The sequence below is a fragment of the Hippoglossus hippoglossus genome, chromosome 13 (assembly GCF_009819705.1).
Source record: "Hippoglossus hippoglossus isolate fHipHip1 chromosome 13, fHipHip1.pri, whole genome shotgun sequence".
NCBI classification, from domain to species: Eukaryota; Metazoa; Chordata; class Actinopteri; order Pleuronectiformes; family Pleuronectidae; genus Hippoglossus; species Hippoglossus hippoglossus.
Genome location: NC_047163.1, coordinates 7,841,796 through 7,858,195, shown reverse-complemented (window position 1 = coordinate 7,858,195; position 16,400 = coordinate 7,841,796). Strand labels below are relative to the sequence as shown.

Below are 16,400 nucleotides of genomic sequence, written 5' to 3'. Positions count from 1 at the left end.
TCAGCAGAGGCCGGGCAGTCAAGCTGCAAATATTGATAAAGAGCAGGTTGCGAGACAGGGTGACACATTCCAGGAAAACCTGGACGAGGGCCGGCGTGCAACATCTGGATCATTAATGCGAAGCTGTAACACACTCATCACTGATCGACAAAGGCTGTTTGACAGAGAGGGATGATGGAATTTCTAATCCCGCTCCGCACGTCTGGTGTCTGATGTGCTTTGTTGCCAAGCTGTAGGGGTTTGTCTGGAGTATATTGTGATATATGTGAGAATGAGTGATTATTATGTTTTACCTCTGTCAAGGAGGTTATGTTTTCATTGCTGTTTGTCTGTTATCAGCATTACGCAAAAACTATCACAACAATTTTAATGACACTTGGTAGAAGGGTGTTTTTTCTCTCACTGTCTTTAACATTGTTGTTTGTTTGCTTGTTTTTACAAGTTCAGCAATTTCCCAGGGAACAATTCGTGGATGTTAATGGAATAATTCCAGTATATGAAGGGGCCTGATTTCTATGAGTGTTTGTAATTTGCTGCAGCTGTTTTCTTTTAAATCTTTTGGGGTTTTTTGCTGCAAAACAGAAAACCTGCCGGCACAGCTAGCTGACAACATCGATCCTCCAAGTTTCTGCAATAGCCTAAGTCGCTGGAGGGGTTCGCTGTGAAATCGTTTCCTATAAACAGAGCAAGTGTTTTCTGACGATTATAACATAACAAATCTGTTAAATCTGTCACTATATCTGTCGTCTGCCACGTTTTAAAAATCAATTAAGAGCTGAAAATCCTCTAGTGTGCACCAGGCATAAATGATGTTTAAATGTGGTTCCATAATCCTTACTTGAATTAAATGCATCAAGCCTGAAATCACCAAATTGTTGTATTCTTCATTTTGCCGCAGCCTCTTTCACCTCTTGTTTGTTTCAGGTGGTTCTCTCTTCAGTCTCCTCTTCAGGAGGTGAAACGCTGCTCTATTAGGTTAAAGTCCAGTTATTGACTTGGCCGCAGTCTAAAACCTTCCACTTTCCCCCCTGATGAAGTCTTTTGTTGTGTTATGAGTCATTGTTTTGCTGCATGATGAAGTTCCTCTCGATAGGTTTGGATGCATCTGTCTGTAAATTGGCAGCAATTTGTTTTCTGTAGATGCCTGAATTTATTCTGCTGCAATCATCTCAACGTCTGTTCCAGGAGCAGCAGCCGGCACCGTGCTTCACAGAAGAGATTGTGCTGATTTGGGTCATGAGCAGCACATCTCCTTCTCTACGTTTTCATCACAGGTTCATCTCATCGGTCCACAAAACGTCCAGTTCCAGAACCTACTCATCTCATCTCTGTTCTTCTGATTCTCACAGCTGATGAGTCTTCTTCAAACAGTCAATCGTGAAACCTTCATCCCTGCTCTGCCGAGGATGAAGGTTATGTCACTGGCTGAGATTTGGGCTTCCTCTCATGGTGGAGCTTCATACTGCTGCTTTCAATAACATTTCTCTGACTCACTTATTTCTCCGACTCTAAAAATAGAAAAGCACCATCTAAATTGTATGATTTTCAATAATTTAGATATTATTAGTTATATATGTGTTATAGGACAGTGTCTGGCTCTATCGTCACATCACCACATCCCCTGTGTGTGTAGGTTTGTTCATGTGTGCTGCTCCACCTGGAAAAAAAGCTGTGCTGGCTGGTGGATGTGGCGTCTCCATCGTACGAGTCGCTCTGCTTCCGGCTGAGTGGCGGCGCACTCTGACCGTGGCCCTCGTTGGGCGCCGAGATGTCGATGTTGCTCTTGCTCAGCCTCTTGCTAGAACTCAGACCCAGGCCGGACTCGCCGAGCAGGCCCGAGTTGTCCTACAGAGGAGGGACGAGAGCGCTCAAGTTACTGTGAAGCCTCATACGCTCGCTGCACCGGGAGATTACACATAATCGGAGGGGAGTGGAAGCGTTTTCCCAGGTGAACAGTATTAGATGTGAGTGGATTTGAATGGGAGAGGGGAGGAGAAGAGAGGGGGAGTAACGGGCAGAAAATGGGAAATCATGCGACACTCAGCAGGAGGAAAAGATCAGAAAATGACAAGCTGCTTTAGGACAATACAAATGTAACTATGGTTCTGTAACACACGTTCTCCTCCCCCCAAATCAACCACTGCAAACAAATGGTCCAAACACTCAAATGAACCTTCATTGTGACTTGGAATCATAGCTTTTATTATACGAGACTTGAGAAAAACATAACGCTCAGGATATGGTCCCTGGTGCACGGTGACATTACTAAAAGCCAATCTTAAAAGTTAACGGTGTAAAACTGACTTTTCTAGAAAGAACAGGGGAGTCGTGCCAAGGTACAGAGACACAGGAGTGTAATCTTGATCATTTCCCATATCACATATCAAGAGTCACCTTTTCTTAATAGTTTCCGGTAACCCCACAGACCTGCAGCATCCCCCATCCCGTTATCACCATAACGCTGAGCTCATACCTTCAGGCTCTCGGTGCTGTTGTTCTTGCTGCTGTCGTCGGGGCTGCCAGGCCTCTGGTGGTTGCTGAAGCACAAAGCGTCGAAGCAAAGCACACCTCCCACGCAGTCGCCCATCAGGCAGACCTGCGAGGCAAATTTATGATTTAGACGCCCCTTCACATACGGTGCTCTCAGTCGGTGAAAGGTTCGACAGGGGGAGATTGGAGAGGTGTATGAATGGAATAAAAAAATATAGAAAGAGAAAACAACATATTTCATAGAGATGGGATGGTGTGACTCAGTGTGCCCCGTCCCACTCTATATACAAAGAGGGAACACTATGTACTATCTACCAAATGTCATAGAATATGATTTTAACAATTAGTATGTAAGAGATCAATTGATTTAAACTATCACGTAATGTTGCAGCATTTCAAATTTACAATCACTGCTCAGAAATTTTCACAATGATGAAGCCAAATGTGCTTCAGAAATGAGTAACACTCTTTTTCATATACAGGAGCAGCTTGGTTAGCACTTCCTGGCTGTTTCACTACCATTCAAATTTTATTTTAATGTTTTGAGGCAGAGTCTTCATTTCCTTCAGTGCATTGCATTGACGGACAATATAAATCAAGAACAGCTCATGCTGTATTTACAATGTCAATTAAATTACAATTACAAGCAAATGGGTGGAAACTAGAATGTCACTCTGAAGAAGTCATACCTCTGCCAAGGCAAAACAGTCCCCTTGTGAACCCACATTTAAATTCACTAGATCCGTATTTTGAAGTTTCCCATCAAGATCCATTAATTACTCCCTGAGAAATCAACGAAAATGTTGAAAACCTTAAAATGTTAAAGAAAGTGAAAAAACTCCTGTGAGAAGAATCTGCACCAAAAGTTATTGAGCTCTCTCCTGACCCGTACTGCATCTTTCCACCAGGTTGTGTGGTAATTCTGGTCGTTTTTGCAGAATCCTGCTAACTAACAAACTGACAAAACAAGAACATAACGTCCTCGGCAGAAAACCCACAAAAAAAGTTTTTTTTGTGTGTAAATGCTCTAAAGTTTGGTTTCATTGTTCTTATTTTACCAGATGATGACATCTTAAGTTCAAATACTTTTTTGAGTTTTTCAAACTTCGTTGTTTTGGGTTGCACCAAACATCCTCCCAGTGCAACCTGCTTAAAATGAATCTGCATTAAGAAACTGGGAGACAAATCCAGTGTTTTTAGACTAGTGCCAATCCGTGTGTCCACTATCGTCAGGTAGTAAATAGTGCTGGAAGGAAATGAAGCTCCAGCTCATCACAATAAAGATAATTACAAGTGGACTAATCTATAGGACAAATAATGGAGAGAGAGAAAAGAGGATGAGAATGAAATACAATTGTAGCAGATATTAACAGTATCCATCCATCATCCAGTGAGAATTGAAGGAACCAATCACATTATACAGGATCTACTATCAATCAACTGGACATTGCTGGGATTGTAATCACCAGTGGGACGTGTACTTGGCTGTATCTAATTTCTTGATCGGCCAATCAACTGTATTGATCAGTGGCTGACATTTTGAAGAGTTTAATTTCAAACTAAAATGTCACTCGGTAGAGGACAATCCTCGTAACAGATCCCTTATTCACTAGATATGCATTTTTATACATTGCTGATTTTGTTTTTCATCAAGATCCAGAAATTATTCTCTAAGAAATCAACGCAAATGTTGAAAAACATCTCTCAATGTTAAAGAAAGTGAAAATAAATTCCTGGATTCACCCTCTGATTCTGATCTGCACCAGAATTTAATGGGTTCTTTCAAACCCCTCGAGTAGGTTTTGCATAATCCTGCTAACTAACAAACAAACAAATGCGAAAACCAAAACACAACCTCTTTGACTGTAGAGGCACATTCTTTTTTCAATTATTGTTTGGACACTTTTTGACCTGTAATCACATTTGGAATACGTTGTATGTGTGAGGCTGAGCACGGATGTTGTGTTTCACGGCCCTTTAATTGTAAACTATCTTCTCCCACATTATTACCTCATTAGAAAAAAGCAGCTTGTTACCAAAGAGGCGAGTTGTGGAAGAGAGTGAAATGTGGTCCTCTGGGCCTGAGCCCCCACAGTTTCCACAGATTACACAGCCCACTCAAACGCAATCTCTACCTCCTTTGACAATTATCGACTTCCATTATAGTGTGTACAGCCCATGTACTCAGTAATGAGAGTGTAGGAGTTCTCCTCTTCCCCGAGGTGTGACAGACCTGACCCGTGAATCCCTGGCCGTCCTCTGACTGCAGGAAGCTGTGGTACACCTGGTTGGCTCGAGCGATGACCGTCGCTACGGCATCCTGGTAGCGCGGTGAGACGATGGCGAGGAGGGGGAGGGCAGCCAGGGGGAGGTGGTCCACGCTGCTGGACACACAGCTTTCATCGTAGCTGTATGGGTTCAGACTGGAGGGGGGGAGGAGGCAGGAAGGAAGATGGATGAAAGTGAAAAGACAGATCACATCATCACTTTGGTGTTTCCATAGAAGTTAGTAGAATCCCAGTCATCAATTCCTAATGCAGAGTAAAGTAAAAAAAATACATGAAGGTTACAAAAAGTTCATCAAGCTCCTTTTGTGATACGCTTCCCCCTGCATCTAATAATGTCTCATCCATCCAATCTGTTCACCGTGATCGCTATCTGATGTGAGCCGAGCCCTTCCACAGTGGTACGGTGTGTGTGTGTGTGTGTGTGTGTGTGTGTGTGTGTGTAGGTGTGTGTACATAAGCGCGAAGAAGGATGTTATCTCAAGGAATATAACCTGTAGAAGTAGCAGCAACGAAAGCACAGCCTGCGTCTCTGTGCAGCTGTAGGGACATTATTGTGTGTGTGTGTGTGTGTGTGTGTGTGTGTGTGTGTGTGTGTGTGTGTGTGTGTGTGTGTGTGTGTGTGTGTGTTGATCAAGTGAGACACTTCATGTGACAGCTTGGGGAAAACATTAAAAGATGACGCTGCCTTGCTCTCTCTCCTTGAGCCGCAGTGTCGACCCCGTCACCATCCATCAGATGCTCTGATTACAGGAAGGAGCAGCGCCGCTACACCAAGGCTGAGATATGACATACGTCACCAACAATGGACACCTCAATACACACAGGGGCACAACCTCTGTGTGAGTGTAGGGACTCACCATTTTCACATGGCACTGACACAAAATTTATATGATACAATATTTTTGGGAAGCACACACTTGTTCTCCCGGGGTAAAAGATCGACAATAAGATGAACTCTATTCAATTCAGGAATAGATTTTCTTCCTGTAGTCTAGGTCGGTACGTTTTTCCCTACGGTCCAAAACCAGCAGTTTGAAATCTGTCTCTCAGAAGGTTTTGAACTCACTGAGCCCAGATCCCCTTCACTCCCTCTGTCAAGCAAAGTCCGTTTGTATTGATAAAGCCTGAACTCACAGATTTGAAGCAGAGGGTTTTACAAGCTGAATAACACACAACACCCTCCATCCACAAACCCTCAAATTCAAACAAGCAAAAGACACAAACTGGACTTTTAAATCTGGTAGGGACTGTGGCTGATATTTAGTATTTCTGGCAGCAGGACGTTGGTGTTTTTGGGACTGAGTCATCATAAACAGTGGTGCCCACGTTTGCTGTAAAGTACAAACACGTCAACCAGTGCAGCAGTGCAGCTCTGTGATGTATTTTTTATTACCAAATTATGGAGCGAAACGCAGCTCTGTGGCACAGAGGAATTTATCAGAAGTTTTTGTGACATTAATGCCTTGTCCAAGCTACTGTGGATATTTTCTTTTACTTATATCTTTTATAAAATATCTCCATCCAGACACAAACTGGGACTCAACACAAAAATGATTCAAACAAGCATGCCGGGACCAAAAGGTGGCGATAGACTCTCCATCCAAGTAATGTTGGGCGATGTTGGTGAATGTCGGTGTAAAGTGGTGCAGTGACCTGGGAGAGTGCTAACCAAGCTCCGAGAAACTGGTGTATAGCTCCCATTGTTGTTGTTGTTGTTCCTGGTGATTACTCATTACACAAAGCAACAGTGGGCAGGCACAAAGTGAACTGTGACGTCGAGAGGCACAAACGCAGAGGAAAAGGTTTGTTTTTTTAAATATGTGCATTAGTGTGGACGTTGAGATAAAATACAGAACATCCGCAGCCTGGTGAAAACCAAAAATAATAATAACAGCTGTTCCTTAATGGGCATTCAGAGATAATTAGATAATGACCAACATCTCAGCGAGTCCTGTCTTCCTCACTGAGTAACTGGCTCCGCACACTGCACCCTCTCCACTGCCAGCAAATAGAAAAGAAAACTGTAATCGTTCAAACGTGTATGTTTTTATCTTTTAATTGAGGTTAATTCTTTTCTCATGCTCTCTTACTTAGTTTTTCTAATCTAAGGGAGCAAATATTTCCCAAAAGGTGCGAGTTGTTCTTGTTGTTCTACTTCTAATTGGGCTGCCAGGATTCATTTTGTAAGTCACTGAGGGCCCCTTTTGTGCCTCTGGGGGGCTTTGTGAGCTTTGTTTATCCGGAGCCAAACATTGTGTTGCCATGGTTACACCATCCCTGGATAGGAGAAAATGGAAGTTGAAGTACAATTGATGCAAGTAACAAAAATGTTCAAATCCTCTGACTTTCTGTGAAGTATCCCATGGATATAAGGCTGATTAAGACATTTACTTGATTGCCTAATCTGATTTTTCTCATTAAAATCCCATTTTCAGGGCTGAAGCTAATTTTTTTTCCCACCCAAACGTTGGACCCAAAATTTTTGAATTTTTGAACATTTCCCATTTAAAGCAGCTACGGCCAATTTCTGCACCAGTTACAATATACTGTGCTTCAGTGCTTTAGGAAACACGTCGGGACGAAGAGAGACGAGATGTGATTGTTGTGCTCGCAGCGACTCACTGTTCAGCAGCCAGTCTCTGAAGCTGAGGTGGATAAAGCCACCTTCACAATCCTCACTGCTTCATCACAGCAAACTGACACTTCTGTGGCGGAGGGAAATTATTTACATGAGCCAGAAGAGGTGTGAAGAGGTTGGAAAATGTTTGAAAAATGAAAAGTCATCCTATTCTGCTTGACAGAAATAGGTGAAAGTCAAGCAGGCAAACATATCCTCCACAAAATAGTCGGTTAACCTTTAAACGGGCTCCGGGTCCTGTAACGGCCACATAAAGATGCACGGAGCTCCCAGAGCTGCGAGCTGTGGACTCTTTTCAGACTCATTTGTGTTGCCGCAGCGTGTTTTACCTGTCCTATAATCTCTATAAAGCATATTCCCTGTTGGGTTAGTTTCTCCTGCAGCTTCACTCTTGGCAGTCTCCCGCTGCACTAGTCGCTATAAATGCATTGATGCGAGGCGACACACCCCAGGATGTGGCTCTGATGTGTCGCTGTCAGTAGAAACAGTGTGTAGACATCACCTAGCGACTCTTGAGATGCAGTGTGTGACTCCAGGTCCTGGGGGCAGCTTTTTGTGACGGATTGTTCTCTACGTGATGCTCCCATGCAGATTTGAAAGGATACAAGGAACAAAGGGAAACCTTTTTAACTCGAACGGTACCGCGCAAAACTTATTTGCATAACAACAATCGCTCTCAATCCGTGAGAAATATTCAGCTCAGGCAATTTAAGCACCGATGGTGACACATTGCTCTCGGGAGGAATCGCTGTGCAACAAAATACCATCACCTCATCCCATTTATCTGTTTGTCAGGTTCCTGGTAATGAATATTGGGACTAAAATGAGAAATCCCTATATACCAATTAAGAACCACTGAGGGCTTGAGCCAAGCTTTGTGTTTGTTTGGCCGTGATCTCATTAGAATCTTGTTTTAAAAAAATAAGTACATACACCCCCCCCCCCCAAAAACACAAACTTATTCAAAGAGAATCTCCACAAAAACAAAAAGCAACAATTAATATTCAGAACGCAGCTGAACAGGATTCACAAGTCACACAGCAGAGGTTCAACACCTGCTGCACTGCAAATGTCAGGTGAGACTCTCATTATTTGCATTGCATAATTGCTTGATTATGCAAGCACTTGTTAGTATTATTATCACAGAGCAGCCACTGTTTTACATTCAGAAGAGTGCACAGAAATGTGTGTGTGTGTGTGTGTGTGTGTGTGTGTGTGTGTGTGTGTGTGTGTGTGTGTGTGCGTGTGTGTGTGTGTGTGTGTGTGTGTGTGCATGAGCCAAACTCAAGGTACAACATGCTGGAGGGATGCAGGTTATTCTATTTTCAGAATCAATGATCCTGATTCGTCTGTGGGGATCATTAACGCCTGTGTCTACACAAACATGCGCTTCGGAAAAGCTGCAGCAACGAACCATCCAAATCCCATCTGCACTTAATAGCTATGATTACTCCTAATTATCTGATTATTATAATTTCCTATGAAAATGCAGGTGATCAATGAAGTAGTGGGTGCGACATCAGACAAACAGTTGTATGCTATAACGTATTTGCTGTGGGGGGGGGGGCGGAGATGTTGTTCTGCCGTCTTGGTTGTCGACACTGTCCCAATTCCCCCCCCTTAGCCCCTACCCCTTGGATCTAGCTTCATTTTGCACGTGGCCATGTAGGGGGTAGTGTTGTCCCATTTCTCTATGTGATGGAGGGGTAGTGGCCATATCGCCATTCAAACACGCCTTTAACATAGAGTATTCAGAACCCCCCTAAAAACTAAAGGGTAGATGGGAATTCCCGAATCAACATGGTGACCACTGGAGTAAAATGCTCATAAATGTAAGTATGAAATCTTGCAAAATAACCATGAAAATTCTTTATCTTATTTTACTCCAGTAGCAAATACAAATGTAATTGAATCACATTACTCCCGTGTCCTGTATATGAAGTTGGGAAAAAACTTCCCTGCTCATGTTATAACGTTTTCAGTGCTGGGCAGAAGTTTCTATGGACAGAACGAACGTTACATTGAAATAAACACGCTGACTGACTGTGTATTGATCAATAGATCAAACTGTCCCGTCTGCCCTGCAGTTGTCAGATGTTCCACTGCTATAATGCTGGTTGATAATCGTTGTTAATATAATAACGTAAGTTGATATCGTTTGTCACTGTAATAACGTTTGGAGGGGGACACTCCCAGCGAAGGGCCCTTCATATTTAGGGGTTAGGGTCAAAGGAGAGGAATTGGTGCAGGGCTTTTAAAGTGTGTGGCTGCAGATTCAGGTTCATGATCAAGAGCACATGTTGATCCAAAGTGTCGTCTAACAGGCCACAGTGAAGACATCCAACCTGACACTCATCAGCCAGCACAGACACAACAGATCATTCAAATAAGGCCTCAGAAGAGCCACATCCACGAGGGGGGGGGACAGTACAGGAGCGTGCTTCACGTCACAGAGTCGCCCTCGTTGTTTCAAGATGTGAGTCATCACTCACGAGTGGCGGCATTTACCTCGTTTACACATCTCCACTCTCAGTAGTAAAAGAGTTGTTAACCGAGAACGCGCTGAGGTCGTGCTGCTGCGTGCACGTTTCTGAAGAGTAAGTGTAATTTGCTGCTCTGTTCAGTTGACCTGAAACTGCCTGGAACTAAAGTTATCCTTCATCTTTGATCAAAGGTGGCTTTTGAGTTGATCTCGACGCCTGTGATTACCATGTGGATCTTTCTATTAGCACTGTCAAAGCACAACACTGTTCTACACTGAGAGATGAAGAGGAGTCCTCCTGTGGTAATGTGATGATGAGGAGAAGCATGAACAACAGCGAGCCGATAAAACCTTGAATCAGCCTCATCACATGCAGCGTGACCTTGAGATAGAGCCGATTACGCCCCCCCGCCAACCCTCCCCCTGTCAACCCTCCCCCCTGCCTCTGGCCATACAATGTCAAACTGAAAACTCTAATGTCTGTCAGATTCCTGCTTAATTGCTCCGCCCTTTCCCTAATGGTTGGCTTTGCGCTGCACAATTAAGACGAAGAGCAATGGCCCTCCGCACAGTCTTCTTAATTAGGGAGAGCGCCCAGAAATAGTAGCGGCATGTCCCCAGCTGCCGATGGCCAGAATAATGAGTCGCCATCTCCGTGAGCCGAGGTCACTCGCTGTGCACACGGACAGGGGGACTTCCTCTTCCTCTTCCTCCTCCCCTGGTGGAAAACTGATCCTGTATAATGACTCACAGAATCTATTCGATCAATTATATATATTTTTTTATACGTTTTTAAGAGGTTGAAATGTTTCTTTCTCGTCTCCTGGTGACGGTGAGCGGAAGTCAGGTTGAGAGGCTTTTCACTGTTGCTGTTAACTGAACGTGTTATGGTGCAATGACACACATTCGGTGATGCTTTCCAACTGTGTTTGTGTTGTGTGGGATGCATTTGGGCGAGTGTGACTATGGTTTACGTGTGTGTGTGTGTGTGTGTGTGTGTGTGTGTGTGTGTGTGTGTGTGTGTGTGTGTGTGTGTGTGTGTGTGTGTGTGTGTGTGTGTGTGTGTGTGTGTGTGTGTGTGTGTGTGTGTGTGTATGTGTGTGTTGTCTTGACGCCTCGCTCCGAGCCAACGCCATCAGGTACGTTCATTAGCAGGCAGAGCTAATAATGAGCCCTGAGAGCCCTTCACTGCACAAGAGGCCATGAACACAAGGGTCAATAAGGTCAACACAAGCTGAAAAACATGCTCATCCTCTTCACAACACGAGGAATCATCACAATCTGTGTCCAAAGTGGTTTGTTTACGTGAAAGTTTGTCTCTGAAGCGCGAAGAGGCTTCGTCACCTCCACTCTGTGGTGCGACTTTCAGCCGAGCCGTTACCCAGAACGAGGAGTAAATAACCCGTACGGCAGCGATTCCTTCCAGCGTGGCCGTCGATTCCTCTGTTTATGTTGGCACACGAACGAATGAGGCTCCACACATCCACGAGTCTAACACCGTCCTTAGAGCAAACACTGCAAACTGACAGAAGTGTTGTGTTTGTTGTTGTGTGGGTGAGTGTGAACGCGACTGACGGGACATATTGTCAGGGACCCGGAGCCATCTGCGCTTTGTCTAATTTCACTGGAGAGCTAAAACACGTATTTTACTCCTCTGTTCTCAGGAGGTTTTTTTCTCCTTACAATTACGCTATAAGTGAAAAAACTGCTCTGGCTCATTTCTGTTGCTTTCATCGATCACAGTCGCCTTGGGTGGCACTAAACTCAGGATGCAGTGTCAGTGCCCTTGAAAAGTGTTGTTGGGGAAACTTGTTTTGGTGAAACATTTTCACTTGGGGAGAAGATCACTGTCATTAAACTCCCCCCCCCAAAAAAAACAATAAAGGATACATCTACTGTAAGATTGCACAATCCAATTTGGTCAAAACCTTGTAAAATCGTGACGCTTGGAGGTTGTTGTTCTTCCCCTGAACAAAATGGATTTTTGAAAGTGGATGTGAGACATGCAGCCAATGGCTAGTCCAGTATATCCACGATTATTGATATATATATATATATGTTGGTTGATCAATGAGAGAAACTACAGTAGAGACATTTTAAAACTAACTTTGAATAGTTTGTAGAAAAGAAATGACAAGTTAATTTTTCAATAAGAATATGTCCTGCTTGGTATCTTGGTAACTGGTAATAGAAAAGGATATGCATCATGATTGTTGTTTATGTTAAGTGTTGTGCATTTTATCTAAAACTTCCAAATATCAGTATCTGTCTCATAAAACCCAGCATCAGTCAGATATAACAGAATGTATTAATAATAATAACAATAATTTGAGGAGAAAAACTAATTCACACATTTTTAAATTAGAACATCTCATATAAACATTAAAATTGTGTAAAGCAGATATTTCAGCCTGTTTCTGAATTTTTTGTTTTTTACATTAAGTTTGTAGTTATATTTAATATTTCATTAATGTTTTTATTTTCTACTGATACAGCTTTGGTTCTTTGTGACATAACATTTTAAGCAAAACGTCATGCCTGGTGCCTTCATGTAAATTGTGTATTCATATGTGCGAGTGTCCACATGCATTTGAGAGCAGGGAATCAAGACGTGTCACACTAACTCAGTTTTGCTAGGCTCCCAAAGGAAGTTGTTGTTTTGAATATTTTATCTGTTGATGTGGTGAAAGCCGAGCAGACGTCAAGCTGCCGAGCAGCGACACAACTCGAATCTCTTTCCAGTCATCGCGCTTCCAGGCACTGTCTCGCTCCCGCAAACGCCAATCACGGGAGCGGACAGAGGCCCTGGCGACTGCCAAACACATCCTCCAAGCCCCGGTGATTAGTGACAATTCAAACAGAAACATCCTCAGCATATAATTGGAGAGCGGCGACAACTAAGTGACACTGTCAGAGATAAAGCTGGTGACCAGTGGGACGTGTGACATTAAATGTGAAATGAAATCATTAGTTTCGCTTGAGCAGCTCACTGAGCAGACAGCAGGCAAGACGAGAAAAAATGCGTGGACACAGACATGTATTTACCTCCTGCATGTTTCTGAAAAACATCCTCCAGCCAAGGACGCCATTACTGCACCTGCAGCGAGCGAGACCTGGGAGTTTTAATGCCGATAATACCAGATAATCTTCCATAGGGGAAGACTCGTCGACTGACTGCTAATCATCACTGAGCTACCACCACCATATCAGCAATTAACTTCCATTCCCTCTGAAACTGATATCACAAATGAAACCTGAACACACAGTGACTGTGGCTAATTAGACAAACAGATCATCGCACGCGCTCCTTGCAGAGGAGCCACCTCCAGCCCTCAGAGGAGGAGGCTTCACAATAAAATGCAACGGTAGTTAAAATGTTTGGAGTTTAATAGACCAAGTGACCACGAGGCTGAAAATGCCATCTGCATACTAATTGACAAGTCTGGTTTGGGGTCTATGGTCAATACATTTTGTCAATTAACCTTCACCATCTCAGCCAAGCAGGCATTTAGGCCTCTATGCTAATTCCTGCAGACGTGCATTCATCCAGGGCAGATTGTTGAAATGCCTCCTTTGACAGATTAGTGCAGCACAGACTGTCCATTGCTCTTAGTCATGTAGAGAAATACTGATGATGTTGATTGAGTTGAATAATGGAACCGATCGCTTAAAACACTTCGAGCTTCACAATCTCCCCATCATTCATCAGCCGACTCACAATTCACAATTCAAATCCATGCAGCTAATACAACCCGACTCCTCTCATTATTTCTCCGCTTATATGTTTATTTCATCACCGCAGTTTCCTCCTTCATGTGCTGAGCCTTTAGTATTGCGGATTTAACTTGTCTGTTTTGGCATCAGAGGGGGGGTATTTGGTCTCCGAGCAGAGTCCACGATTCTTCGAGAACTCCCTCAAAGATCGCAGAGGGACAATTTACTTGACGTATGTCTGGTTTAACTCGGCAGATGTTAAAAGGTGTAAATGCATCAATCTCCTGACGCTCGCGATGTCTCAACTCTTCCCAGGAGTTACTTCATCGGCAAGCAGCATGTTGAAAGGAGCACTTAGACGGTTTGGGACATCCATCTTTCTCACTGTTTCATTAAAGCATCAAGAAGAGGGCAGTGATTTCAATGGGTGTTGTCATACAGAAGCAGCACCGTGAGCATAATGTCTCGCTCGCAGTCCGTGCGCGTCTCTGTGTGGATAAATTCAGCAAATGGCACCTAATATGTAATTAAAGCCAGAAAGGGAGAAGAAGAGGTTGGAGGAATGAATATAAGTGGAATGGAAAATGTTCTAATTTTAGGAATTTGTTAGGCTCTGTTGGTGTAGAACTGAGAAACGTTAGCAGTTATTGCAGCATCTACTTACATTGTGTATTTACACAATAAAACACATGGTACCAATTAAACATCTGGAAATGCCTCCTAGTTAACGTCGGCTGCAATTGCTGTTCTCTAAAGAAACAGCCGTCAACAACAGCTCAGCTCAAATGATCATATATAAAATACATCCGTTTTGATGAAGAGTTTATCAGTCAAAACCTCATCATCATCAAGTTTGTCCAGATTGTTGCACATTGTTACAAATCACTTTTGCTTTTTTTAAATTGAACTATATTATCGCACGTCTCTTCTTCCAATCATCCTTCTCTCCTCTGTAACTTGCAATTATCTCAGCTAATGATGAGCTAACTAAGTTTATTACTGCAATCTGATCCTCCCATCTCTTGATGGAGGAAGGTCGAGGTATATTCACATTGTGTTCTCACATCCTTCATACACCAGCTACAAGAACCTAAGAAAGGGGAGGACTAACTTTCAGGAGAAGTGATGGTAGCAACCTAAAGTGTTTCCCATCGTTCACGCCAGCTATCAGGCCCTGTTCTGTCCTGACCTGGCACTGACGTACGTCTCAAGTCACCACTCGTGATCGGATCTCACTTCCTCTCTCAAATCGCACATGTGTCATTTTGTTTGCAAAGACAAACAAAAGTCTGCCTCTGCTCGGTCTGACTATCACAGGTGGGTCCGTTGTCAAAGTTTCAATTGATTAGTGGCCTATAGGAAGCATTCGTGTTCACACAGCAGAAAGGACGAGGCTGCATGTGTCCCAGGAAACTATCAAATGATGCTGGAGTGATCGGACCTCAAATTGTGTTCACACCTGTATGGATCGTCTGAATACTCTGAAAGTTTCTACCTTTACTAAATGGACACCTTTGCAATAAAGGACTCAAATGTGCAAAGAGACATATTGGACAGTTTCATGCTCCCACAAAAAAAAAAGAAGGAGCATATTAACAGCCGTTCTTTAAGGACACGGTTTAATAATAAATGTGAATATATGTATTTTATACAAAGTTTGTATAACAGATTCCATTATGCTGCTTTGCTGGATGCACTAAAACAGTCAGGGCCACTTAAAACTGACTCTGGGACAAAGAGATCATTCATTGATGCAGATGTTCATACTGGAGAGATGAACATCATTCTTTTAAAATTGTATTTGGTGTTTTGATGATGCTGCAAAACATGCATATGAAAAATATCCTGCAGCTGTTTAATCTGATTGAGATCTAGAGTACATGGGTCACATCCTTTTCAGACCTTGTGCCCTTCTCCAGTTATTTAAACAGGATATAAACCACATCAGGATTATATGCGTGTTCTGGCAAAGGCACTCACTTGGATACCAGGGAGAAGGCTTCAGCGCACACGGCCGGACATGGCACCAGCTTGATCATCACGTGTTCTGCAGCAGCCTGAAAGTGCGCCCGCGCCACCTTCTCCAGCACTGACGACAAAGTGGCCACATCACCGGCCTTCGAGCTGGGGTCTCCGCCTGCCGTGTCCAAGATGTTTCCCCCGTGCACCACGAGCAGCAGCACATGGGTCTTACATTTCCTCTGCAAAAAGGGTTCAATTAGAGTTGAAAAAGAAGCAGTTAAAAGGAGAGACTACAAGGGAGGGAAGGGAGAGCAGGAACATTTTAAGGAGGAGAGGGGCTGCATAAGAAGACAAATAATCGGGTACTTCTAGTCGTTCTTGGCCACTGGTGAAAACACTGAGTGGTTCTTCATAATGATCCTACCTCTGTGTCCTCAAGTCCTTCAATGCTGCTCTGAGGGGGACAGCGCGGACCACCCAGCTGGTAGAGACCTTATGTGAAGAGTAAAGTGCAGAAGCAGGAAGGCAGAATAAAAAAAACGGAGAGAAAAGAGGAAAGAAAGGGTCACTGCTGGAGCCACTTCCCCCAGATGCACCAGAAATATAAATGGATATTGATTTGTGAATATGGTCAATATGACTAATTCCACTTCATCATTCTTCATTCCTACTGGAAATTGGGTGATGGGTCATGTACCCTCGGGCTTAAACAGCATAACCATGAGATTCAGAATTCAATACTGACAATAAACAGCAGGCGCGTGGTTGTTTCACTGCTGCAGAATCGAAAGCCGCCACATGTAATTGGATTTTGGTTTCTGTGATG

At 43.4% G+C, this 16,400-nt stretch overlaps 1 protein-coding gene across 2 annotated transcripts in view; it reads right to left on the bottom strand.

Moving 5' to 3' along the window:
- pitpnm3 (PITPNM family member 3) overlaps window positions 1–16,400 on the bottom strand; it is an 80,171-nt gene that overhangs the window by 21,862 nt on the left and 41,909 nt on the right. For both annotated transcript variants that reach the window (XM_034604428.1, XM_034604429.1), the window contains exons 4-8: window positions 15,999–16,066; window positions 15,593–15,813; window positions 4,724–4,913; window positions 2,474–2,596; window positions 1,658–1,845 (exon numbers count right to left, since the gene is read on the bottom strand). In XM_034604428.1, the coding sequence (XP_034460319.1) occupies window positions 1,658–1,845; window positions 2,474–2,596; window positions 4,724–4,913; window positions 15,593–15,813; window positions 15,999–16,066 (790 nt within the window). The remainder of the gene's footprint in view (window positions 1–1,657; window positions 1,846–2,473; window positions 2,597–4,723; window positions 4,914–15,592; window positions 15,814–15,998; window positions 16,067–16,400) is intronic.